The following is a 26815-nucleotide window of genomic DNA, read 5'->3' on the forward strand; positions in this document are numbered from 1 at the left end:
TTACACCTTTCTGTTTATCGATGGCAAAGCTATGATAGGATAGAAAACACAAAGAACTATTTTACTTCCATAATTTTCCCTCATGCTGTATTTTTCTCCCAATAGACATTACATCTCACTTCTATATTAATTTTTTCCTACTCCTCGTTTTCTCCAACTGCTGACCCATCAACCCAGGACAGACCTCTTCCTAGCAAGGACTCTCACTGCACTGTAACTCACTTCACTCTTCTCTCCCTTCACAAGCATTACACCACTGTTAGTCACTTCTGTTATAACACATCCATGGAAAAAAGAAGTCTCACTCTGGCATTGTCTCAAATGGTGTCTTCCCTTCAGGACTGTAATTTCACAATTCTCGCTTCTCAGAGAAGGCCATAATCTCTTTTGTACACTTGAGTCAATGTATTACTTTACAAGTCATATTCTGCTCCAGTTTCCTCAAGAAAATCCTGACCTCACTTGAAGGTGGAAACTCATTCTCTACTTGGGCCATCAGTGTTACCAACACAAGGGCTGCCATGGCTTAGAACCAAATTTTTCAAAGTTCAGTCACAACTGCTACTTTTAAAATAAAACATCATGTAACTCGGCATTCACTACTGAGAAGTACTCATTCCAGGCTAGTCTGCAGATCTTAGGATGACTGCACCTGTAGTTCATGTTCTTGTTAAAATGAGAGTAATACTCAGACACAGTAACTCTTTCTTCTCTGATAAAATAAGACTTACCCACCTGTTGATTACTCTGAAAATACCAACCTACACACATGGATGTTCAAGAAGTGCCAAAGATTGTGCTGTAGGATTTCAACAGGGGGTCAGGCATCACAGAGGCATGGAGTGTTGCTGTAAACACTATGGTTAAGGCATTGCAAGGTAAGCACTAACCCCAGGAAGCCTCCATACAGCTTCTGTAGAAGGCAGCAACAGTAGAAGATATAAACTTCAATCCATGTATTCAGTTGACCTGGATGCCAGTTTGAGAGCTTCTTTGGTAGCTGTCACCCAAACTCACCTCATGAGCTGAGAACTGACAAGGCTCAGCACCCCATCACCCTAGTTACAGCCCCTTGCTTCTTCCTGGGTACTGACAAACATTGCTACTGTTGGGCCACAGTCATGTGTGTGGGCAACCTGGACACACATACCAATATAGAGCAATAAAACCAAGGGCAGGCAAAGTCAGCAGTAAGCTTTGATTATTGTTGACAGCAAATCAACCCTGCTCTTTCAGGTGCCATTTTCAGTTCGTGCCCAGAACTGCACAGCTAGCAAAAATGCTGCTTTCCTGTTCTGCAAGAGCTCAGGGACAGGGTAGCTCTCAAATTCCCATATAAGATTAGATTTTTCCCTTCAGGCTTTCATACATCCAAGGAAGAAAGTTAGATCAGCTCCTTGTTGGAATCATTCCAGTTTAAGACACACAACAGCATGATTACAAGTTGACTTTTTTGAAATCCAGGTTATTTTTCTTTTCATGAAGGCCCCATGAACACCAAATAATGCAACGAGTTACAGAGGAGAGCTGTATGCTTTGCATAACCCCTTAGACAAGCAACAATGTCTAACAATAGCAGGCAACACATTCATGCATTAGTTCAGAGCTACAATCAGGGACTAATCCTCAAATATTAGAATTGTTCTCATAATAAACACCAACTTCCTTCCAAGAGAAGGGTGGGAACAAGAAAAGTCTAAGAGATGTTTGTAGTGCCTAGGGGACAGAGACCAGAAGCTCCTAGGAACACAGCTGAGATGCTACAGCAGGACAACATAACATACAGGAGGCAAGGATCTAAACCATAGGCAGTCTCCACCAGAAGGTGGAGAAGACAGAGCCATTTAGAGTACATGACAAATTGTTAATTCTTTAGGCTAAGGGTTCCACACTAATCTCTCTGCTCCCTCACATATCTATTTTTAAACTGAAACAGGATAGCCACATCTCTGTACAGTTACTTCCCATGTAACTTACGTTTTTCCCAATTGGAAACCTGAGATTTGGCACACATGATTGTACTTCACTGGCTTTGGAGAAACAAAGCAAAGCCAGCCACTGAGAAAAGTCCTGAGCATGCACTACAGGAATCTGCCTTGTCAAGGGACTGAGGCCATGTCAGATGCCAGCAGACAGAGTTATGTCAGCAGACAGGCTGATAGAAACCCAGCTGGCTCCAGGGTAGAACCCAGCCTCTTTGCATCAACGTACCACTGCCTGTGTATTGCCACTAGACAGTCATCCTTTGCCACCCTTTATGAAGATGATGGTCAAAGTGTTACAGTAGTAACATTTTAGGAACATAATTATGAACTGCTTTTGTTCAGAGCCCAATGGAAGGAAGAACTGAGACATCCTCCCTAACATGCTCTGACAGTCATTTTCCATTCCTTGGAATTCCCTTAAAATAAGGAATTGGCATAGGAGTTATTTCCTGCTTTATATTAAAGCGCTATTGATTTAACACTGAATTTGTTATGCAAGTTTAACTCCATGCTGTGCATCAAACAGTATGTCAATAAGCGTAGTAAAAATCTCCTCTTCTGCACAAGCATACAATACATCTTACTCTTTATTAAGTATCAAATTGTCTCCAACATAAATTACATCCAAATTATGTAAGTTTCAAGAAAGTCAGATATTTTATGTACAATATTTGTCTTGAGTTAGATATACTTTTATCATTTTAACCTATAACATACAAAGCAAACCTACATCAGTACCAAATAAAGCATTAAAAAGGTAACAAATATATAACTTTTTAGAAATGCTTTCAGAACACTAAAGTTAATGACAAGGATTTTTTTTTATATAGTGCAGCCATCTTGGGTTTTTAGCTCAGACCATCTCTCTGTTTCTGCGGATAGCACAGCAGAGAACCATACTGAATATCATGCCGAAGATCTGCAAAGAAAACAAAAGGCCTTAGAAAAATTGGGGGACCAAGGCACACTCTTCTGTCAACATGGGTACAAGTAAAGCTGCCCTTCCCAGCCCAGACACTACATTTAACACTTCACTCTGCAGTTCATCTCCCTGCCCCTCCACCCCCAAACTTCAGTCCATTGTCGTGAGCTCCCTTCACGCTCAATACTTCAAACATGTCAGTTACAAACCACTGCCATATCCCCAAAGAAATCTGTGAACATTCCAGCATATTTGCATTCATGTCATACTTCCCTCCAGAAAATTTAAATAAAAAGAGTATAATTTTTCCTCATTAGCAATGTTATTTCAGTTCTCTAGCAGAGTCTTTGCTTTTGTTTTCTTCATAACAATTAAAGATCCTCAACAGATGACTAAGAACAGGGCTGGCAGCGTGACCAATACATCTTTGCCCTACACATACATGTGCTACTGACACAGCTTCACCAGTGCTAGAATGAGGAGGCAGATCCTAACCCACAGCAGCAGCAGAGAGGACCAAGACACTCCACCCTGTGCACAGCCTCAGGGCCCCACGGCACACACCCTGGTCCTGCCAGTACTTGCCATCAGTGGAACAGGCCTGGAGCCCGTCATGCCAAACATGGCTCACACCCCTGCTAGAAGGATCTGAGACCTGGAAACTCACCATTATTACAGCAATGCCAAGGCCAACTGCTCCGATCACATTCAATTTTGAATTGAAGACATCATCAATGGCAGAAGGGCATGACTGAAAAGAAAAAGACTGTTCATACATGCAAAAGGCTTCCTTCTGCTTACTTGAGCTCACGACTACCAATTGATGCAACATCTTTGACCAAGTCAGCTCGCACTTCGAGATGAGGACCCATCTTTAGAAAGCTGCTTTCAACTGGCATTTTCATATCTTTAAAGAGAGACAGGGGTGTTCCAACACAAAAGCTGGGAGAAAAGTTTAAATCTACTCAAATATCTAAACCACTTAATTGTACCATGACTACAGCAAGATTCCCTTCTCAACATCAGGTAGATAAGGACCAATAGCAGTTTTATAGAACTCAGCTTGCTACTTAATAGTAGTCAGCATTTAAGCTGCTGTATTGTTGAGCCCTTTTTAAAACAGATTTGAAGTCACTCGATATCTCCAATTGCTATTGGAGAAATCCAATTGCTCAAGCAGTGTGGCTTGGATGAGTAGACAGTGAGGTAGATCAAGAGCTGGCTGAATGACAGAGCCCAGAGGATGGTGATCAATGGCACAGAATCAGGTTGGAGGCCTGTGGCCACTGGAGTTCCACAGGGATTGGTTCTGGGGCCAGTCTTGTTCAACATCTTCACCAACGACCTGGATGAGGGGACAGAGTGCACCCTCAGCAAGTTCACTGTTGACACCAAACTGGGAGGACTGGCTGATTCCCCAGAAGGCTGTGCTGCCATTCAGTGGGTTCTTGACCAGCCTGAGAGTTGGGCACAGAGGAACCTCGTGAGGTTCAACAAGGAAAAGTGCAGAGTCCTGCATCTGGGAAGGAACAACCCCCTGCACCAGTACAGGCTGGGTGTTAAACTACTGAAGAGCAGCTCTGCAGAGAGAGACCTGTGAGTCCTGATTGACAATAAACCATGAGCCAGCAATGTGCCCTCATGGCCAAGAAGGCCAATGGCATCCTGGGATGCATCAAGAAGAGTGTGGCCAGCAGGTCAAGGGAGGTTTTCCCAGGCCTCTACTCTGCCCTGGTGAGGCCTCATCTGGAGTCCTGTGTCCAGTTCTGGGCTCCTCAACTCAAGAAGGACAGGAGAGTCCTGGAGAGAGTCCAGCTCAGGGCCACCAAGATGATCAGGGGACTGGAACATCTTTCCTATGAGGAAAGGCTGCAGGAACTGGGGCTGTTTAGTCTGGAGAAGAGGAGACTGAGGGGAGATCTTATTAACATTTATAAATATCTAAAGGGTGAGTATCAGGAGGTTGGGTCATTCCTTTTTTCTATAGTAGCTAGCAACAGGACAAGGGGTAATGGGATGAAGCTGGAACACAAAAAGTTCCACTTATATTTACGAGAAACTATTTCACTGTGAGGGTGAGGGAGCAGTGGAACAGGCTGTCCAGAGGCGTTGTGGAGTCTCCTTCCTTGGAGGTCTTTAAGATCTGCCTGGAGACATTCCTATGCAACCTGATCTAGGTGAACCTGCTTCTGCAAGGGGGTTGGACTAGATGACCTCTAAAGGTCCCTTCCCACCCCTACCATTCTATGATTTATTTTGCAGATGCTTAACAAACACAAGGTGCATGGGAAGGGCAGGATTTCTTGAGTGCATACATCCTAGGCTATGTGCAAAGGCATATGTGCCAGTCCAAAGCTCCTGGGGGAACAAGGTACCTTTTTCTTTAGTTGTGAATTTAAGTACAGTCCTTTCTCCAGCAAAGACATGTAGCAGCCAAGAATAAGAAACTTTGAGAAAGATAATTCTTTAAGAGCCTAGTGGCTGGTCAAAGTTTCATCCCAACTTCTGTCCTATTTACTCCAGTATCAGAAGCTGCCTGGATAGTCCTGTGTGATCTGATCTAGGTGTACCTGCTTTAGCAAGAAGGTTGGACTAGATGACCTCTAAAGGTCCCTTCCAACTCCTACCATTCTATGACTCTATTATCAGACAAGTAAACTGTTGAAAACTACTTTCTTTAGTTGCTCCTTTTCCAGTCCCAGAAGGAAAGACTGAGTTGAGGATTAAAGGGATATACTGACAAGAATTAATCAGTTAAGTCAGAATATCAATAAAGCACTTTAGAGACATATAGATCAGACACACCATTACACCACTTTAATCAGTCTGCCTACTTTTGTTCTACAGTTGGGACTAGGCCATAAACACATTGCAAGATGAAGTTCAATAGATGAAGTTAAAACACATTTAGAATGAAAACAAACAATAAAACCTGCATGCTATCACAGCTACTCCCTTATAGTCTAACTCTGAGACAACTGTGGGGACAGGACTAAAGATGCAGTCTAAATACAGACTGAAATGACTCATGGTCAGATATTTAAAGACACAGAATCATCTGCAGTGAAAAGAGAGCAAGTAAAAAAAAATATCATCAAGTCAGTAATTCAATTCTGCATTACAAGAACCTTATTTTCTACGAGAAGACTCATACAGGCTGTCTTGGAACATGAGGCAGGAACACACGACAGTTGTAAGAGGAGGAAAGAGGGTAGTTAAGAACTCTACAATATGCCTCCCCTCTATGTGTGGCACACAGACACCCTTCCAGCAATATTTCAACAGGGGAATCTGATTCAGATAATTGGCTTCATAATGACACTCACCTGAACAGGCCACCAATGGAATACACCCTCTTTCTCCTTTTCCTTGCTAAAACTGCAAGATGTGCTCCCACCTCATGCTATTTCTCCCTAATCAGGAGGGGAGACGACAGCCCCTGTGCAACACTTGGAAGGTGCTCTGTCAACAGCAGCAGTCAGGAGAACAGACATCTCTAGCATATTTTTTTCTTTAGGTGAAGCTTTGGCCTTCACTGTCCACCACACCAGTGAGTCTAAGTGAGATACAGGCTGCACACTGCAAACTCAGATTTCCTGCTGCCCTCTGCTTGTTCTTCCCACAGTAAGGAAGGGTACATTACTTTTCACAATTGGACTGGAGGTGGGTTGCTAAGTAAGTGTGACATGGGAATTTCAGAAAGTGTTTCTCATTCTACTCCTTGGGCAGAGCTGTTGATGAATTAAATCATGCTTTACCGCTACAGTAACAGACTCAAGGAGGCTCTTCTTCGGACAGGTGTCCATAAACTGCTGCTCCAGACCTCCTGTAAGACCACAGCAGTCTAGCTGCAAAAGAAAACAGAAGCAAGTTAAATACTCCTAATCTTCACCCTGTATTTGGTAAAAAAAAAAAAAAGGAGAAATAGATTACATTAGGTCTTAGTGCAGACCTTAGCAAGACTTCTAAGCAAGTTTGCATAAGGTGACTGCCATAAGCCTGATTTTAAAAAGCCTTTGTTACATTTGCTAAAGGACAAGATCCCGAAGGAAAGAGCCCAATCTCATTAAGTATAAATACCTTAATTTTGGTGACAGCTTGTACTCCTTACAAAAGTTAACCCCTCAGACAAGCAGGTACGCATACTATGTGCCTCTAGATCAATATCACAGATCTAGAGTTTCTCAGCTTGCTTCCGAGTTTTAGGAAAACAAGAACTAGTTCTATGCATTTTGGAGGTTCAGAGGGACAAAAAGGCATACTGAATTCAGTGATACAAAGATATGTCCTCTGCAGTCTGTAACAATACTCCTTTGATTTCTTCTAGGTAGTAAGGTACTAGACTCATACAGGGGACTTGATCACATGAACACTCTGAATGACCTGCATTCCTGTCTAGTTTAAGTATAACCACATACTTACAGCTAACTGAAATGCTTTCAGGGTCTCTCTGGCAGCAGGTTGAGATCGCTTCATATATGTTTCCTTGTAGAAGTCCTTTAATTCTTCAATGACCTAAAGGGCAGCAAAGAGTTGTGGTGACTCACTGACTTGCCCTAATACTAATTATGGAAAAATTGTTTTCAGTCATTAAAAATTCTGCAATTTATGATACCCATCCTTTTAACATATAGAAATAGAGAGTGGAAACAGAAGGTGGACAGCACTTCTCAAATAAACAGGCGAGCCTAACTGGTATGCTCATCTTAAAAGCCACACCTAAACAGGTAAGAGTCAGTTTCCCTTCCAAAGCTCTGAGCTTCTTGGGGTAAGAGAACCAAGTCTTTGCACAGTGATTACACAAAAATGTTCTATTCCACAGAGGTTGCTATATTCCCCTGTTGTATAATACAAGCAGAAAAGCAACCTTGATCACCCAGAATCTTATTTTGAACAGCAACAGAAGCTTGACTGCTGTGAGGTTACAGCTCAGATCTGTCATTTTTAGATGCAAACCTTCAGTCTATAGCTGACCCAGCTCACATCTAGAAATGACAAAGCTTCAGAGATGGCCCATTTTGCTTCACAGCTCAGCCAAGTACTGCCATGGAGGATATTTCTAGAATGGAACAGCATCTTGGATTCTGGTTTCTCTACTCCAGTCCCAAATATTAGAGTTTAATTTCTTGTATTTTGCTAGAATGCATCTTCTTCCCCTCCTAAGTTTCCCAGGTAATCAGCATTTGACTAGTACTGGTATTAATTTCAGGAGACTGCTAACTTCCTGTTGGTACAGTCAAAGAATCAGAATAGTTTGGGTTGCAAAGGACCTCTGCAGATCATCCTGTCCAGCCCCTCTGCCATGGGTGGAGATATCTGTCAACAGATTCAATTGCCCAAAGCCCCACCCAGTCTGATTTTGAACACTTCCAAAGACAGGGCAGCCACAACTTCTGGGCAAGCTTGTTTCAGCATTCCACCACCTTGCCAACTTTTAAGAGTAGCCTACCTTTTCTTTATTTGCAAATCCCCAGATTGCAGCAGCAATTTCAAGGGCAAAAATCACAAAAAGGAATAAGAAGAACTGGAAAAGAAAGTTTACATCATTAATTAAGACCACAGCACTACTAAACAGTATCACATATACATATTGTAACCTTGTCCAGTCCCCAGCATCTAGCCTTGTGGGCATTGTCACTGATCAGGTTCCAGTTGGAGGTCTGAAACACTGCTAAGATAAGGAAAGAGGACTGCACCAGGTCAGCACTTTTTCCAGGTGCATCAGAAAGCCTGGCAGTGTTTTCCAAGCAGAATTCCTCCTTTTTGATCAGTGTTAATTAAAATCAATCATCTGTTAACTCAGACTTTGAAGTTGCCCACATCAGACATCATAACAGCTGACATCAATTCTTTTCTCTTGTTTGTCACTCCTGTTGCTTTAGGAGTAATTACTTAATGCCAAGCTTGCCACCAACTCCCAGAGAGCTAATGGTCACTTCTCTGTTGTGTATCCCATAAAACGGAAAGAAAAGTGTCATATGTGTTTAACCAACTACCACTTTTTTCAAAACATCACTACCATTTAAAGGCACTGTAAAGAGAGATACTCAGTTACAACAATGGGCTACAGGCATAATTTTGCAAGAAGCACATGAAATTAACTTCTGTGACACAGAAGGGGAACTGTGTTTTCCACCGACTACAGTAGCAGTCTTTTATTAACTAAGTCTTCTGGTTATTTGGATGAGTAGTTCCCACAAGTGTACAGATGTGCATGAACCCAGTAAGCTCTAATGGACCCTCCAGTCTGAAAACAATGAGGTTGCTCTCCAACAATTGGCTCACAAAGCAGTTGTCAACAAGAGCTCATCCCACAGTTATGAACAGTAGGGGCTTGTTGTTTCAGGGATCAAACATCACAGTTCTGGTCTCAAAACGTTAAAGATTCCACAGCCTTCAGAGGTCAGGACAAACTATTTAATAAGTAGCATCACTCTTAACATTTTCATTCTGCACATATTCTCACTCTCAATGCCTGAATACGTCACTAACTCCCAAAGTCATTCTGTATTCAAATACAACAAGGACGTTTGCATTTAGGGCCGGAAATAGAAGATATATTTAACAGTTTTGCATTATGTAGGTGACCGTGAGTTTAACTGCAGAGCCAAAACAATCAGCATCTGCTGCTCTTAGCTGCACATGAATGTTTTTCTTCCTTTCTCATCACACTGCTAAACATTTAAACACTACTCTGAACGCTTACCAGGCCAAGCATACATTGAGATTCCTGCAACGCACCACAGCATCCCAAGAAGCCAACCAGCATCATAAGTGCACCAGCTCCAATAAGGATGTAAACTCCTAGGGAGGATAAGAAAAATAAAAAAAAAAAGACATATACAAACTAGCTGAGATCTCACCAGCAAGGCATAAAATCAGTTGCTCCACAAATACCATTTGTAGCTTTTGCTGAGGTTTAAGCTTCTTTACCGAGGTGTTTCAAGCAGAAAGAGGGCTGTGCTTAATTTCTGAAGCAAACATCTCAAAATTTGAAGATTTTATTTATCAATACATTTCCCACAACTTATAACAACTAATGTGTACCACTGCCACAGTTTCACAAGTTTTAAAAAATGGGCAACACCAAGCAATTTAACACAAACTGTAAGACACATTTAAAGTCTGTCTCTGAGACAGTTTTATCAACTTACCTTCAGATGAAGAGAGTGCTGCAGTTAGGGACAGTTGGAGCTAGGGATTTATCATCATCTGATATTTCATGAAGCATACTATCTCTGGGAGAATGGGTATTGGAAGCCATCATAATCATCTATCAGAAGGCTTTAAACGCTTTCCTACCCTGCTTTTCCATCAGGAAACACTAATTATTCCACCAGTCATGGTGGTACCAGCCTTTGCTTCATCTACCTAACTTGACAGCCTCTGTAACAACAAGAAACTTTCCTCGTTTTGCAAAAGCAGATACTTCTTCAAACCATATCAATTCACTGCACCTGTAGATCATTCTGCCCAGAATTTTGGTAGTGACTGTGTTGGAGCACACAGGGCAAGCATTTCTGGGCTAAAAGACTCAATTTATGCCCAATTTCCTCCTCCTAAGCTTGGGAGCTGGAAGGTTAAGCATTACAGCTACTAGCTGGTAAGCACAGCTAGATGTAGCAAGCAAAATCACTCCCAAAGGATGGCAAGAAAGTGTTACTGGAGATGAGACATGAGACAATCAGCACAAAGCATGTAGAATGACATTTCCATCAATACATACAAAAATACAGCTCTGGCCTTCAGAAAACCAATCAATAACATTTAAAGCAAGGCATATGTAAGCATCTAGAAATTGTACTTACTAGATGCAAACACATAAGAACAGCTGCCAAAATAAACACCTACTTGATTAAGTATATGTAAGTGATCAAGCCCTACATTTGTTAGCAGGAAATTCTGGCATCGTTTTGCTACCCTAGATTTAAACTTCATTCCATTTTGAAAAAAAAAAGAATCCGGCAGAATATCTTAGTTCAGTTTATTTTCAGTAGTATAGAAAGCTTTTGAAGTGACTTGCCTTGTTGTTAATAGGTGCAAATTTTCTCTTTCCTATTGGAAACTGCATACAGTAACTAGTTCCAGAAAAATGTGTTAAAATAGTAATTCTTACTAAATTTTAAAATTTAAGTCTAATCTACAGAGATTTCAAGTAGGTTTCACTGACTGCATTCAGCTAGTAGCTTAAGTATTGTATCATAAAACTTTTATGTTTTAGGAGGTGAAAAGAGTTGTTTTATAATACCCAAAATAACACTTGTTAAATATTCAGCAAAATGGTGAAGTTTTTAGATTTTTGTTTCCCTTCCACGGCCCAGTTAAAAACATCTGAAAAATCTTCCTGACAGCTGCAAGAGAAACTCAGTTTGCTACCATGCCAGCATTACTGAGGGCAAAATACAAGCTTCCTCACAGCTAGGCTCTCTGCATGCCTGTGCCCTCTTTGTGAAGCTACACAAGCATTTCGATATTCCCAACTATGGTCTCAAAGTCTAACTCATTCTTCACAGTACTCCCTTTAAGCACAGGGTACCTCAGTACTATAGGGCTGCAATGTAAATTTTGCCTCCCAGCATGTCTTAGTCTTAACTGACCCTTCAGACACCATTTTGGCTGTTGTGACAGTTGGGTAGCTCATCAGAAGCCAGTTATCTTGGCAACAGAAAGACCAACCTATCCATGCTGTGGATGGCTAATGAGCGACGCCACACAGGACATTGCAAATCCAGATGCTACAGGGATGTAAAATACATATGTAAAAGGATTGTTCAAATCAAAGATGATGTAGACATAAGAAAGGTACATAACTGAATTTGCCTTCCTCCCAATTGTCAGAGGCCTTCAAATATAGCTAAAAGTGACTGTAGAGATCAAAACATTAAGATAAAAATCTGATTTGGCTAAGAACTCCTACAGTATTATAATAGCAAATTGAAGACATGCATGTTTGTTCTCTAACTGGTAATCTCCCAAAACAGAATATATCAAGGGATAACTTCCACCTGGCCTAACTAAAGCTACATAGATCTAGGCTGCTGTTATAGTTGCTCATACAGACTGAGAAATTTGTGCATCCTTTCCATTATGTTCAGTATGTTAGCAGAGGAGCCAAGGAGCACATATACTCCTTCTTAGAGAAGAGGTGACAGTTGTTTTGGGTAGCTTAAGTTGGTCACTTTGGAGAAAAAAGTTATTGATGCTACCTGTGACTACCCATTTAGTTTAAACTGAAACTTTGCTGACTCAGGAAGAATGGTCCTTTGTGTCTACCAGGAGCCCCTAGGATGACAAAATGCTTAACACTGCCCAAAGAGGAACTGCAGGGTTTAAGCTGGGAAAAAGATGAAGTAATATACAATGCATAGAGCACCAAGAAACCACATGCTACTGTCCACAGGAGAGCTCACCCCAGAGGCTGACCCCTCCATAGGCAAGGGGAAGCTACTCTCTGCCCCACTGAGATTCTGTAGGGCACTCTTGTCTTTAGCCTTCGAGGAAGGCAAAGGTTTTTAAGCAGCCTAGAAAACAGAGTGCAAAAGTGTGATCTCTCATTCTTTTAGTTTACCTGTGTAAAACGTTGCATTGTTGGATTCCAGTTCAAAGATGCTTTTAGTCTGAGAATCAAACCGAAGCCATAGTCCAATTGCAAGAACTGCTGTCCCTGCAAGCTGTAATAACATGAAAGCCTTGTTAAATAATACCAATTAATATATTAACTCTTGTATTAGTAACAACATCAGAAGTAAACACAGGATACAGCTCTGTTATTGACAAAGGACCAACATAAAAGGATGATGATACCAAAACAAGAACAAACTTAGTTCCTGACATGAAGCATCTAGGTGACAGATGTGTTTACATATTGAACTACAATGCCACACAAAAACAAGGGCATTTTTGTTCTTTACCAAAAACAGCAAAGGCTTGCTGAGGTGCCAAATGTCAATGCTTCCAGTGATCCCTTCACCCATTGCTCTATTTTGGGTGACTGCAGTGATTTAGCATGGCTTAGTGATCTTAAGCCAAAGGACAAGTGCATCGCAAGAATAAGTGTCTTGTAAGGCAAGCTAAAAGTCTTAGCATATCAGACTAGTAACAATTCAGTATACTACAGTGAGGTTTGGAAAGAGTATTTATTCATGCAAAAACAGAGGAAACCCATCTAGTAAGTTACCACACTGACAGGAAGAGGAAACACAGCTGTTGAAACAGCAATGTTTTCTGCTGATTTGGAACAATGCAAATCAAGTTTTAGATGATATATAGTCTTATTTTGTTACCATCTCTGCCTGCATGCCTCCAGGTTCCTCTTAACTTTAGTGCCTGCATCTGCAGCAAGTCATCATGTATATAAGTCAGCTTCTGGATGAAATATCTGGCAAAAGGTACCAGAGAAATGTTGCAAGAAAGAGGGAATTGCACTCTGGCAAGGCAAATGTAAACAGTTGGCTTTGAACAGTCTGAATCCTCCTCATGCTTGAAAGAGTTAAAAAACCTAAGGTCATCTTACATGCAGAAAGAGAACCTAGGACAAACTAAAAAGTTGGAGAGTGTGCCTTTCCTTTGAAGGCCATTTACTTATCAGAAAAGGCTCTGAAAAAGTGAGATAAGGACAGAAATATCACACATTGCAGCAGATATTAAAAATTTAAGCTTAAAAGTGAGCTGTAAGAAATTCTAGAGCTTTGTGAGGCAAAACATGCATGAAAAGAAAAAAATCCCAAAGCCTTAGCTCTGATGAGGAGTTCCTTCTAGAAGAGGGTAATAACATTCTTGATTTGCCTCCAAGAAACCAGAAAGTGGTTACTAATGTTGATTTTCAGAGGGAATATGGAAGGCATTCCCACTGAAAGCGTGTGTATACTCCTTCCACACCAAGACAAGGTCCCTCAGTCCCACACTTTCCCCATGAGGAGTCTGCAAGCCTTCTCTCTCTGCTATGAGTGTTCATATTCAATGGCAGGTACAGCTTTGCTACCCATGGCTGTCTTTGCTAGCCGCCTAAGCCTACTCTTGCAAAAAAAAAACCACAGTATGGAAGATTCTCACAGCACAAAGAGAATGGAGTTAAACAAGGGTTTAAGGGAAGGTACATCCCTAGTAGCTTCTTGGCAGAAAGCATCCCAAATGAAACACTAACGGGCTCAGGTATCAGTGAAGCAAAGTTGAAAGGCAGCCATGCCAGCAAAACCAGCATTTCTTGTGTAGCAGACACCTGACTCCCAAGCCTGCGTCAAAGAGGAGCTGTAGGGTTTTATCTGGGTAAAAGATGAAGTGATATATAATGCAGAAAGAGCCAAACCCAAATGGAGCTTTCCAGACCTACACAACAGTGACTTTGTGTCAGGAGTGCGTAGGCGCAGGCTTACTCAAGAAGTACACAGCAAGAACAAAGCCTGCACATACCTGCTGTTTCCCTTGTTAAGGCTATGCTGACAAAATAATTCCAAGTTATGCCAAAGAAATTTGGTAGTGGACGGTATGTCACAACACTTATTGTTCCACAGCAGCACCCCAGGGGAAGGGAGAGGTGCAAGAAAGGGACTGGCAGAAAGAAAGGTTGCAGCTTTACCTGTACTCACTGCTAACAGCATCACTTCAAAAAAGCTTTTGCAATCTCATCTCACTTCAGTTCAAAAGCCAGGAGAGCTTAAGTGACACACTGCTCTAGCCTACAGTAAAGTTATCCAGTATTTAAAGATACTCTGCCTGAGACGCACTTTCCTGGGTCAAACAGGCTTCAGCTCTTACAGGCATCCATATCTGCAGCATCAGAAACCTACAGCCTCCACTTATCTTGCTAGGAACTCCCCAGTTGCAAACCCACAAGCCTGTGCACACACAGCTGTCTGCACCTACCTATATTTGTGGTTTGACAAGTCTCAGCGTTCAAGTAGAATGCTCAGGGGCAGTGCAGCAAGGGACTGTAAAACTAAAACCCAGAGCTGATCTCCCAGCAGACCTTTAAGGCCACAGTATTCAAATCGTGAAGAAAATCTAAGACAAGTTAAAATAGTGTAGATAACCCTACAAAACCAAGCAAAGCAGAAGTCTCAGTTAACAATCTCTTTGGAAACAAACTGGTTGGTTAACATTTGGCAGAGCTGACATATCTAATACAGCTCCTTTCAAAAAAACCCAGCTTGACTCTGGGTGGTGGTAGTGGGTGGAAGTGGTATGTTTTCTTTTTAGGCAAGTAGTTAACCTGTGAAAAACTTAAGATGAACACAAGGAGGCAAAAGATTCATGGGATCACAGACCAGCAATGATACTTAATGCCAGCAAACTGCTCCACATCACTAAAAAAAGTTAGAAGTAAAGTGGTAGTTCTCTCCCTGTGGACTAGGAAAAATACATCTCCTTCTCTCAAGAAAAAACAAGACAAAAGGTCACTTTAAGGAAAGCAGACTCATGTTCTGTTTGTGCTCTTCCTACCCACAGTGACCACTGAACTAAAAAAGGCAGTTTTAAAGCAGAAATAAAGTAATTTGAAGCTTCAAGTTTCCATCCAAACAACAAAAGACAAGGGCACCAAAGTCTGCCTCTGAGGCAAGCCCAGTCCTACGTACATCCATTGCACTTGGCAGCATCTCAAACCAACCTGGCACACCAGGAACTGGTACATGGTCACCCCTCTGCTTGCCAGCGCTACATCAGTAGGTTTTGGTAGCTGTGCTCTTCTTCCTCAGGAAAGAGGTACAAGCCTCCCTGTCTAAGCTGCATGAAAGCAGATCCCCTGAAGAGCTGGTTGTTAGGTTTAAGCCAAACGTTTCCCCAATCTAACAGATCTGTTTTGTCATAGCAGTTGACTAATACAGGATATTTCTAAGTACATCTGTCTTGTGCCAAAAAAGAAATTTAACTGAGAAAGAACACAACTGTTTTTCTGAAGCTAGCAACTTTGTCTACTCAAAAAACTACAAAACTAAGGAAACAGGTTTGCATACTTATGAAACACACAAGCTTTATGTTCCTGTAGTAACAAGTACAGGGAAGGGAACTCAGAAGAAAGTTTTACGGATCTGACCAAAGCGTGAAGTTAGAGGGGTACTATTCTTTACTTAGTACTATTCACTGTGTTGGAAAAGTTTGTATCAGTGACTCCCCAGTAACAGCACATCCTGGCACAAATATGCTACTGATGTTCTTGCTAAAGCAACTCAGGCTTCCTTGTGTTTTCCCTAAGCATATTCCTGCTCCTAGCTCATTTCTTCTTGACTTAATTCTACGGCTGCAGTGGACATATGCTAAAGGAAGGATACAAATATCATGTAATTTCTCCTCTAATCCGATGGAGTCTCCTTGTTTTCTTGGAGCTCCCTTAAACTCAATCGTGCATCACATGAAAGCATCATCCCATTGCCTCAAAAGCTCTGCTCCTTCATGCATCTTTCTGCCTGTTGCAACAGGCAAAACTGGCTTTTTCGGTCTGTCTTCCTTTCTTACACAGCCTCTGCATCTTCTCCAGCAAGCACTCTGTGCAGGACTTCCCTCTTCCCCACCCATCCAGCTCCACACCCTCACAAATGCCTTCTCTGAAGCCAATCTTTTCCATTGCTCTGCTGGTCCTCCTTGCAAGTGACATGTATTTTTCCTCAGCATGTCTAAGGATGTGTCACAGTATTTATCTTGACACCCTGTGTTCTTTTAGCCTTCCATATGGCAAGAGATAACTGATAAAGGATCTGTACCACTGCAGAGGACAGTTCCTATGTACTTGATTTAAACAACCCTTCTATCCTTGAGGCAGAAGCCATACAGAACACTGTCTTTCTCCCTTCACCATCCACAGCTAACTTCAGCATGAACTTGAATTCAGTGCTGAAGCATGCTATCAAGGAGCTTCTATTGCATTTCTCTTCCTTTAACACCTGATATTTCACGGATACAGTCTCACAGCAGAAGACCTGCACAGAAAATCATTAGATTTAATGATACTGGTATAAACATACTGAATGCTTGAGCTTTTCAAACTAGAAATTCTAATTTTTGCTAACATATCCCATTACACGGCAACGTACGACACTGTTTTGGGAAGACAGAAAGTTTATTTGTGGTTTAACCACTATTTTGCATGGACCATTTTTTTCAGTCCCTTCTGAACTTGACACCTTGATCCATCTTCAGAAAAGATAATTCCCAGGCAAACACTCCACTACTTGCAGATACCTTGCAGGATCTTACCTTTCGACAGACAGAACCACCTCTCAAATGGCTCAAGGTCCAAGCACTTTTCAAGTCCTTAGAGGGAGCAGATAAATATTTAGAAGGAGGATATCTCCTCCCCCACCAGCATCCACTAGGTTACTTCCTCCACTTGCATAACATTGAGGCAGGGATAGAGAAGAAATAAGACACTACAACAACTCCTAATACATAGATCAAAGTCTAAAAAAAAAAAAGGCTTTATACAAGAAATGACAGGTTCTGCTATTTTAGCACTTTCAGCCCAAGCTTATATACAAATCCTATCAAGTTTACAGTATTACGTTTAACATAAGGTAAGTCAATATGTGGAAATATGGTGCTCAGTCAAACATAAATACTACCTCCAGTGTTGTCTGCCCAGCATTGCATTTAACAGAACTTTCCCTTGAAGCAGAAAGGCATGCCAGGCTCTAAATGACTGTTCCTCACGAAGGTTTTACCCATGGTGTGCCAAGAGTACACTGAAAAAGACGCTACTATCCCTTCAACTCAAACAGATAAAAAAATTCAGCTTAAAAACTGACTTAGATCTTCCTCTGCCTAAGACAGACAACTAACTTCTTCCTCTCTAAGACAATGGATTATTGAAGCCAGGACCAGATATATAATGTTGCAAAGCACATAGGCATAGAAATTGAGAACATCACAAGCAGTAATGAACTATTTCAGTCCTGTTACTTGCTGGTACTCTATAAACAAAACTTATAAACAGTAAGTACAGATGAGGCTCAACATTACTCTGAATCCCTTATTACAAGATTAGTGTTATCCACAACTGCGCAAGTCCTCAAACTTCTGGGAAAAAAAAAAAACCACTTTCCTAACAGAGTGCAATGCGTGGTAGCAGTTATTTAAGAAATAGCAGCTATTTCCAAACTCCTTTGGAAAGAAAAAAAAAGGAGATTGAAAAGGAAGTATTTTCTTTCTGGTTAAGCTAGTTTCAAGAATGTTGTGGGCAAAGTTAATGTCACAGCATTTATTGCAATAAAATGGTGCTCCAGTACAGTAGGAGCAGCATTACAGGCTGCCTGAACCACTGCCAAGATTAGTGACCATTTCATGCAAGTTCCTATTCAGAAGCCAGTCTACTATACTTGCAATTTGAATTGAAAATAGGAGCTAAGACTGCTGGAACTCTTAGTACAAGTAGTTTCACATCAGGTTTCTCAAGGCAACACCCTCCAAGTCCATTCCTGACTTCCCAGTCCTTACTAGAGTAAAAACACTTTGAGTGGAGCCCAAGAAGCATTTTGACTCACACATCACAGTCAGCAATTCAATCACTTGATTACAGAAAGCCAAAACCAAGTAACTTCTGTCCCTTCTGTGTTTGTGCACAAACACACACGCATATTTCCCTGCAAGTCCTCTTTACTGCTCAAGCAGGGAAGATCCTCTGCAGAAGTCAGAGCACCAAACTGTTATGAACAGTTCTGTTGCAGCACAAGCCGATAAATTTATGGCTCAGACCAAAGTCACAAGTATCTTCATGTTACAGAAGGAAGCACCCTCCAGGCCTCATCGTGCTAATCTTACTTTAGCAGGCACTCCCACAGAAAAATGTATTTGTTTATAACACAAAATGCTCTGAATTGCAGAGAGCCAGGACAAGATAGTTGCCTTATAACATAAATAAGCAAGAATATACTTGCTCAAAGACTTAACCTGAACTCTGGCTGTATGCTACAGCACTTCTTTGCCTTTTTATTCCACAAAATTCACAAGGGAAAAACACAGCATTTAAGGTTAATGATGCAAGTCCTTGCTTTTAATTCAGCAGCAAAAAAAAGCCAGTGAGAGAACAGAGGCACACACTTAATATTTCTGGCCATGCCAGGTGCTCACCCAACACGCACAGGGCTGCCCAGAGGAGCAGAGCATTTTACTGGGAAAAGACTTTGTCTCCAGGGCCAACAAGCCTGAGCAAACCCCAGGAGTTAAGGGAGCTCAGATAGAGGTAGTCACTCATTACACAACTCAAAGTAATCAAACATAAGCATACACTAAGCTTGTTCAAAACCACTTTGGTAAGACCACTCCACTGCTCAGGTTTAAGGCACATAATGCAATGTTTCCCTTGACTTCTTGCCAAGCTCAAGACAGTCTGGGGTAGGAAATCTCTATTGGGTCTAGATCAGCCTCAGTATCTCCCACCAAATCAAATCTGAACTTCCAAAGGCCTAAATGGGTACAGCTTTCATTACAGACCAGATGCAAAGATACCAGGGCCAGCACTAGTAATGCTGAGACAGAAGAACTGTATACAAACCCAGGTGGGAGCATACCAGCCCTGACAAGAGCAGCAAAATAGCAGCAAGGAGCCTGGTGCCTGCAGCAATACCTGATCCCAAGGGAAAACATAGCCACCTCTCATTCTCACACCTCACAGGGGACTAGATGACCTGACTTACTGATCTAGTCAAGGATAACACTAAAAAAAAAAAAAACACAACACAAAACACAACTCCCTGCAAATGCAGTGGTTAATCAGACTCCAGAAGTATTTGTATCACCACCTAGGAGTGTCATGTCCCCTCCTGCCTTCCATTTAGGCCACAAGCACACTTTAAACAAAGTTCTGGAGTCCCGTAAGTGTCAGATCATCGTGCCGGTGAGATATACACCTGACTTAGCCTTATCAAGTGGAGAAAAAAACATCAGACCAGTTATCATAATCCAGCACAGCATCCTACAAGGGGGCTCCTCAAGAAGGGTTATCAGAACAAGGCAGACAGCAGCCTTTCCCAGGATTAACCTCACAGTTTACAAGTTAAGCACTTACAGGTTGTGCAAAGAGACAGAGAGAAAAATTAACTGAAGGCTGATGAACACTGTATTTAATAACTAGGTAACCCCTGAACCACACACTCCACATCACCTCTGCGAAAGGGAGGGGAAGGTTTCTGCTGTCAGGAACTGTGAGTGGATAAGGATTCTTCAGCCCAGAAAAGAGAAGAGGGAAACATGACAGAGGTCTATAGGACCATGACTGTCCAAGTAACAAGTAGGACCTGACTGTATCAAAACAGTGAGCAAGAATTTGAGCGATTCCCTTACCAAACTCCACTACATTCCTTTCAAGGCAGGTAGACCACCAACCCAGCCCACAGCAGGCCAGAGATTTATGCACTGGCACCACCTTTCCTCTTTGCTAGGTCCTTCACTTCTGAAACTGGTTTTCCTGCTGTTGCTGAGCACTCATCTGGTGCTTTTGTGAAGCCATTCTAGACTCCTTTCTTCCTTAATTTCTTTGTGGCAGCAGCTGCCCTTGAAACAACTAGTCCATAACTCCAGGCTGCTTCCTGCTCCTGCTGCCCACATGTTACTTGATGTCTACCTTTGGTGAGTGTCACTCTTGTCATGTACCCTGCTACGCTAGTAAGCACCCACTTAGAACATCCTTCATCACTCTGAACAATGGGATGCTACTCAAGCACCAGTTTACCTCATGTGCTTTTCCAGATTAGGTGGGACATTATTGACCAGCACGCAGTTTGTTCCTATGTGCCAGCTCTGCTAGTTCTCTCCACCATAGGACAGTCCCACCTTCACTCAGTCAGCAATTTAATTCCTGCCAGGTTCTCACTCCGGGATGGCTTAGTTTCCCTAAAAGCCTTAGGATTTCCAGGAGACACTGAACAAGTGAACTAACATCAGCCTGCAATCGCTCTCTCCAAAACTTAGGCTTTTGAAGGCTTCAAAGTTAACAGTTCTGTGATGTCTGACTTCCTCTTGCAGTAGCCATTCTCTCTTCTCCAATGTCGTATCTCCATGTGTACATCAGCTTCTTATTTTTAAAGAATCTTCTCATCTGCCTATTCCAGAGGCACCATGTGTGCCACTCTCTACATGTCCCAGAATAATATAAAACAGCCTCTAATTCACAGCATTTCAGCCTCACCACACTGAAGTGGGTGGTGAGCAAGAGGGTGGGGCTTTTTTTCAGATCTACAAACACATTTTGATTAGGTAACTCCTGTGTGATCCTGGAAAGTTGTTAATTGGCACTTGCTGTTGTTGTTTTACTATCTTTTCATCAAGAGGTCAATCCAAGCCTTGGAGAGATTCAGAGTGAATGACAGGTTACAGCACAGAACTTGCCCAAGGTCTTCCCTAATCAGTCCCTAGTAAGAGAAAATCCCGCAGAACATCACTCCCAACACATTATTACACCCAGATAGATTACTGTCTGCCTCAAAAGCTCCCTGGTGCTAATATGTCTGTAGAGGGATATGTTAGTTGAATTTGCTTTCGCAGGTTATTCCTAAAACTTTCCTTTCCCTTATTTAAATCCCTCACATATCTTTGAGGCAAGTCATTTCAAAAAAAGCAAGTACTGTGTAAGCTTGATCACATCATCAAGGGACCTTTCAGCTTCCCTTGCTTCGGACAATGCATTAAATCTAATGACACCATTGTCACCATTCCTGACTAGCACTTGTGCAATAGGACCCCTACATACATAGACTACACAGAATCAAGCAAAGGTTTGTTTTTCTTCTTGGGGAGAGGTCCCAAGACCAAGAACCAGTCACTGACTGTACCTTCAATTTTAGGATCTGAAATGCACTCAGGCACAACACTTATGCTTGATTTACTTTCATTACTTAGACTTTTAACATCTTCAATGCCATAAGAAACATGAAAGCTTTATTATTATAGTTGATCCTGCCCTCTAGTGCTGCCTGCCCCAACATCCCTTTCTTATTACACCGTTCACTAAGATCTAAAAGTCTAAACTAGAACAAGACACTGCTACTTTATTCCTCCGTAGAGGACAGCAGGTTCATTAAAACCATACTTAGAACTCAGTTTTGACAGCTTTGGTGTGGCATGGATATATTTAGTGAGCCCTGAGAAGTAAGGGCTATGCTACCTCATTTACTAACACTTATCTCTGGCTAACAGCTCAAGCTGCTTGCACTTACTGCTCCTTGGTGCTTTCAGCCACTTGTTGAATACTCAGAGAGGAAGAAGAATTCATCTCACTTGAATTATTCCTCCTTACTCCTTCTCTCCCTTTTCCCATATCTAGCTGTGCACTGTCAAACCCCAAGACCACCACTTGGAGAGCTGCATCCTCATGGCTCCTCTGGGCAGCAGCCCTTCTTGGGTGGTACAGCCGCCTTTCCCACCATGTTTCCCCTCTCCACCCTGTTAAACAGGTCAAACCTGCAGCCATGCTTTATGGCCACCCAAAGGAACAAGTAAAGCTTCTGAGTTTTACTATGATGACACTCCCAAGCAATAGCTATCTCTTGAGCTAAACAGAAAGACATTCCTTATTTTCAACCCTAAAGATTAAAGTGGTAATGCTGGTGTCAAGAACATCTTTGAAACAATGCCTTTATAACACAAGAATGCTTGCTGTGGCAAAAGAGTTTGTAGAAATTTTGTAGCTTTTGAAACTATAAAAAACCCACAAAGCAAACCACAAACTGTTTCAGTAAGAGGTTTAGGCATCTCCTTGGCCCATAAGTCTCAGCCAGTATGTTGTTAGGAGTTTTCTTCTTACCACCTACAGCCCTCCAAATGTTACTCCTCTGTTCACTCTCCTGGCGAGTCTCAGGTGACAACACACGCTTTCAGGTGCCCTTGTAAAGCTCATCTGCACAACTTCCCTCAACTGCAGCCCAGTTCAATTTTCTTACTTTGACAAAAAACATTTCTAAGTAGAGGGTTCACAAATATTTTATCCATTAGCAGTGTGTCTTCCAGTCATTCCACACACAATACTGTAATTGACTCCAGAAGGGGTTTCTTTCTACATCTCTGACTTAATTTCTCCATGTCAGAGGGGTGAAAAGGAGTCACATATGCATTTCTCCAAGGTAACAGACAGCAAAGAGAAAACACTTTTTTTTTTTTTTATTCTCTGAGCCACACACCTATACAATAGGCAAACAGGCAGTTGTACCGTGTTCTCTGTGTACTTTTCCATAAGGCTGGTGATGCCAAACTCAGATGTCCACACCCTAAGCGCTTGAGAAGCTGCCATAACCTCTCAGTTAAACCACGTTTTCTGACACGACCTGGCAAACAAGAGGCGGCCGTGCCAGAAACTGCACTGGAGATACAATTTCCACTTGTGGTGGTGGCATACTCCTACAGATAAGTATTTTGGGATTTTCTTTACAAGACGCTGTCCAGAACATCCGAAGCAGAAGCCACAGCTTCAGCTGGGACTCTCAGCAAGATGAGCTCACAACGACCGCGACCGCAAGAAATAACTTGCGAGAAACAGGCTCATCACCTCCGTTACAGTCTTCCCATTGGAAAAGCTATTAAGTACAACCCGAAAAGAGAGTTTCAGGGAGAGCGCTGTATGTACTGCTGGAGGCGGGAGGCAGGGAAGCTGCCCTCATCGCCAGCGCCTCCCGCACGCGTTAACAAGCAGGACACCCTGTGTGCTTTATGCTAACCACGGCCCCCCCACCCCCCGAAAAAAAGAAAATAAACTAGGGGGCTGGGTCTTGTTCAGACACCTCGTGGTGAATATATGGCGCACGGCACGTTTATTTAGTGCCGCAACAGGTAAGCGCGCGCGGCTGCTCCCCCGCAGCCGTTCGATAGCAGTCTCAGCCCGGCCCCGCGCCTCCAAGCCTAAGACGGATGAGATGCCTGCCCGGGGACAGGCCCGGCCCGTCCTGTCCCAGGGAGCGCGGTGCGGAGGGGCCGCCCCGCGAGCGCTGCGAAAGGCCCCGCGGCATGAGGGAGCTGCGGGGAGCTGGGCCGGCACCCACCCCGTTTCCTCACGGGCGGCACAGGGGTGGAAAGAGAACGAGAGAAGTAGCAAAACTCCCGAAACAAACAAACAAACAAAACAACGCAATAAAACCACCGCCCGCGGGACTTTGCCCCTCCCCAACCCCCTTCCGTGAGGCTCCCCCCCATGCAGGGAGCGAGCAAGGAGGGACAGCCTCGCCGCGCCCCGTGCTCCGCAGAGAAGGCTCCCCCAGCGCGGGTCTCTCACCCAGAAAATGAAGTTGAAGCCGAAGAGCAGATACTTAATGCACTTGGTGCCTCCTTTGACGGGCATGGTAGCTGGAGCGCCGGGCGTCCAACAGGAGGAACAGTTAACAGCAAAGACACCTCCCTCTGGCACCACTCCTTAAATCCGGCTCGCCTCAGGTCTCTCGCTCGGGCTTCCCCCTCCCCGCGACTGCCCGGCCTCCTCTCCGCCCCCGGCCTGCCTGCCCAATGACCTGCTCTCGCCACCGCCCCTCACCTGCCACCGCCCCGCCCTACCCCGCCCCGGGAGCGGCTTCTCCCCACACCCCTTACTCCGTTGCTCTGGTACTGGCGAGGATGAGCTCGGGGGGTGTTTCCCTACATGCCACTCTTTCTCCGGGGCCGCCGAGAGTGAACCCAGGGGTTGTTTCTCCTCACACCACCCACCTCCTCCTGGGCTGGGCGGGGAGAGGCCGGGGATGTTTGTAGCGACGAAGCTGTGTGCCGGCAGTTGTTTTGCGTGCTCGTGCGTTGATTCAGTTTAACTTAAATGCGTCAGTCTTGCTTAGATGGGTATTTTCCCAATACCAGGTTAACTGACAGCATAGTTGAACCACTGTGATGTTTCAAATAGGTCTTAGAAGCACGCAATTTAGAAGAATAAGGTGGGATAAGTTTCAGCTCACCAGTTTATCCACAGAAACTGGTTATGCAGATGTCTTTTGGTCACCCCAGTTATGAGGTAAAACGTTAAATTTCAATGAGGAATTTCCTTTTGTTTTTAAGGGGAAGTTCATCACTCAAATTCTGAGTCTGTTAGCTCAGGAATGAAAACTGAGGGCTTGTACCTTAATTTATATTTAATACAGTGTGACTAGAAACTCAGCAGATATGAGAGTCAAAATAACCTGAGCAGAACAAAAACAACAGAAAAGACTTACTGAAATGCAAATAAAACCGTTTTGGAATTATTATTGCCAAAATAAATGACAAGATAGAGCACATTCCAGAGATAGTACACATTGAATTGGGCAGCCGTTTTACAGAGCAAGTTGCAAAATGTTAATATATTTCCATTAGAAAGCAAGTAAAGAACTAGGAAAAATTGAAAGATAATTCTGAATATGTGAGTTTAGCCAAAGCTAGAGGCCTCTGCAGCTGTTGCACCACAGGTAGAAATGGAAAATGAGTGTTTGGGAACAGTGGCTGTGCTGCTGAGTGTGAGTTGTGCCTGGCTGTAGCCAAGCATCCCAGTGGCCCGACAGCCTGAGTGTCTGAATGCAGAAGAGTCAGCAGGCACAGCATGTTAAATGATGCCACTGCTTCTCTTCGTTTGGGTCTCTAAATGGACTGGTAGTAGATTGGCTCCTCTCCTCCAGCGAGGAGGGCGAACAGCCCTTAACTCCAAGGAAGCTCTACTGTAAGTATTTCATTTGTTATATAAGTCAGTGAAGGGAATTGAGGGATGAAGACTGACCACAACAATATAGATCCAGCAAGGCTGAAATTAGTAAATGCACATGACTGAACTCTTGTGGCAACTGTAAACTGAGCAAGTGAAAGTTCTATGTCTCACTCTTGAGCTGACACTGATTTTCTAGATGGCTTTTATGAGTTTTTTTTGGTAACTTTGCCATTAAGAATTTATACCTCCTAGTTAGTAATATGACTTTCCTTAACTTTCTAAATAAATACTTGTATTATTAAGCTTTTCATGCTTATATGGTGTTAAAGCAACTTCTATTAAAATTCACAGGTGGTAGCCTTCTGATCAGAGGCAAGAAATGGACCTGTTGGATCAAAACTTCCTGTGAGTTTATACTTCTTTAAAACGAAACTGTCCTCATTCGTCTGGTAAGTTAATTTATGAAGTGATTTGTGCATTTTTAGTATTCTCAATAATATGGAATGAAAATAGAATTTGTGCTTACATGACTTTTTATTTTTTCCATTCCAGATGCAGCGTCCAGAGAGAACAGTCATGTTTCAGTCTTTGAGAGTGATGATCTCGTAGATGCATCTCTTTGAACATACCTGAACTTCTCAGAGTATTGGAATGAGATGATAATCAATGGAATTTCTGCATAACAGAAATCACTAATGGAAATTCATGACCCTTGGGAAGCATTTCAGAATGATTTATTATTTTAAAACCTTGAATTGACGTGGGATAATAGGTCAAAATATTTTACATGAAATATTTATTATCTGCACTTAAAATTGTACTGATGGTTAAAGTGTTATTTTGTCCTAAAGCAACAGAGAAGCCTGAACTTGAGATATCACTGGTAAGAAGAAATCTGAGTTTACCAGAAGTATCTTGAAATTACCTTTCTAGTAATCTAGACATGGCACTGGCTTAGTTTTCACATACAGATAAGATGAATTATTTTCTCCTATTTTAACATGAAACTAGATGTCTTGCTTGGGTCAATAGGGAAGAGGAAAGGTGCTTCTCACCAGTGAGGGTTTTCCTCTCAGACTGTGTGATCCAAAGGACTTTGATTCTCTGATTGATAAATCAAGGCAAAGGAGAGAGGGGATTTCTTTCCTGACTGTATTAAAGGATGGTGGAAACCACCATCCTTACAGAACTTCTGAGGCTCACAGCTTCCTTGACCTGTTTCCCCCATATCTCTACACTAGAAGGACTAGTGTCAGCTAGCTTGAGGCCTTTAGCCTTCTTTTGCATAAATAATTTCAGGTCTTTAAAAATGGTGAGTTTTTTCTCATCTCCTTTAAACAG

General features: G+C 42.6%; 1 protein-coding gene across 1 annotated transcript; it reads right to left on the minus strand.

Moving 5' to 3' along the window:
• Positions 1-1433: 1433 nt before the first annotated feature.
• Positions 1434-24289, minus strand: CD9 (CD9 molecule). Its single transcript, XM_062007385.1, has 8 exons — positions 24092-24289; positions 12476-12578; positions 9614-9711; positions 8357-8431; positions 7330-7422; positions 6666-6755; positions 3575-3658; positions 1434-2904 (listed from the first exon to the last, which is right to left on the minus strand). The coding sequence occupies exons 1-8, from the start codon at positions 24155-24157 to the stop codon at positions 2839-2841; spliced, it is 675 nt and encodes a 224-aa protein (XP_061863369.1). The 5' UTR covers positions 24158-24289; the 3' UTR covers positions 1434-2838.
• Between the last annotated feature and the right edge of the window lie 2526 nt (positions 24290-26815).

This window comes from Colius striatus, chromosome 1 (genome assembly GCF_028858725.1).
Source record: "Colius striatus isolate bColStr4 chromosome 1, bColStr4.1.hap1, whole genome shotgun sequence".
In the NCBI taxonomy this organism is placed as follows: Eukaryota; Metazoa; Chordata; class Aves; order Coliiformes; family Coliidae; genus Colius; species Colius striatus.

What these genes read in the sequence shown, in the direction of transcription:
- CD9 (XM_062007385.1), bottom strand. Translation starts at nt 24,157, where the DNA reads ATGCCCGTCAAAGGAGGCACCAAGTGCATTAAGTATCTGCTCTTCGGC. An exon ending in GATTTGCAAATAAAGAAAAG is followed by an intron (nt 7,423 to 8,356) that starts GTAGGCTACTCT and finishes GCTGCCCTTTAG; the next exon opens with GTCATTGAAGAATTAAAGGA. An exon ending in TGAAAGCATTTCAGTTAGCT is followed by an intron (nt 6,756 to 7,329) that starts GTAAGTATGTGG and finishes TTTCTTTTGCAG; the next exon opens with CTAGACTGCTGTGGTCTTAC.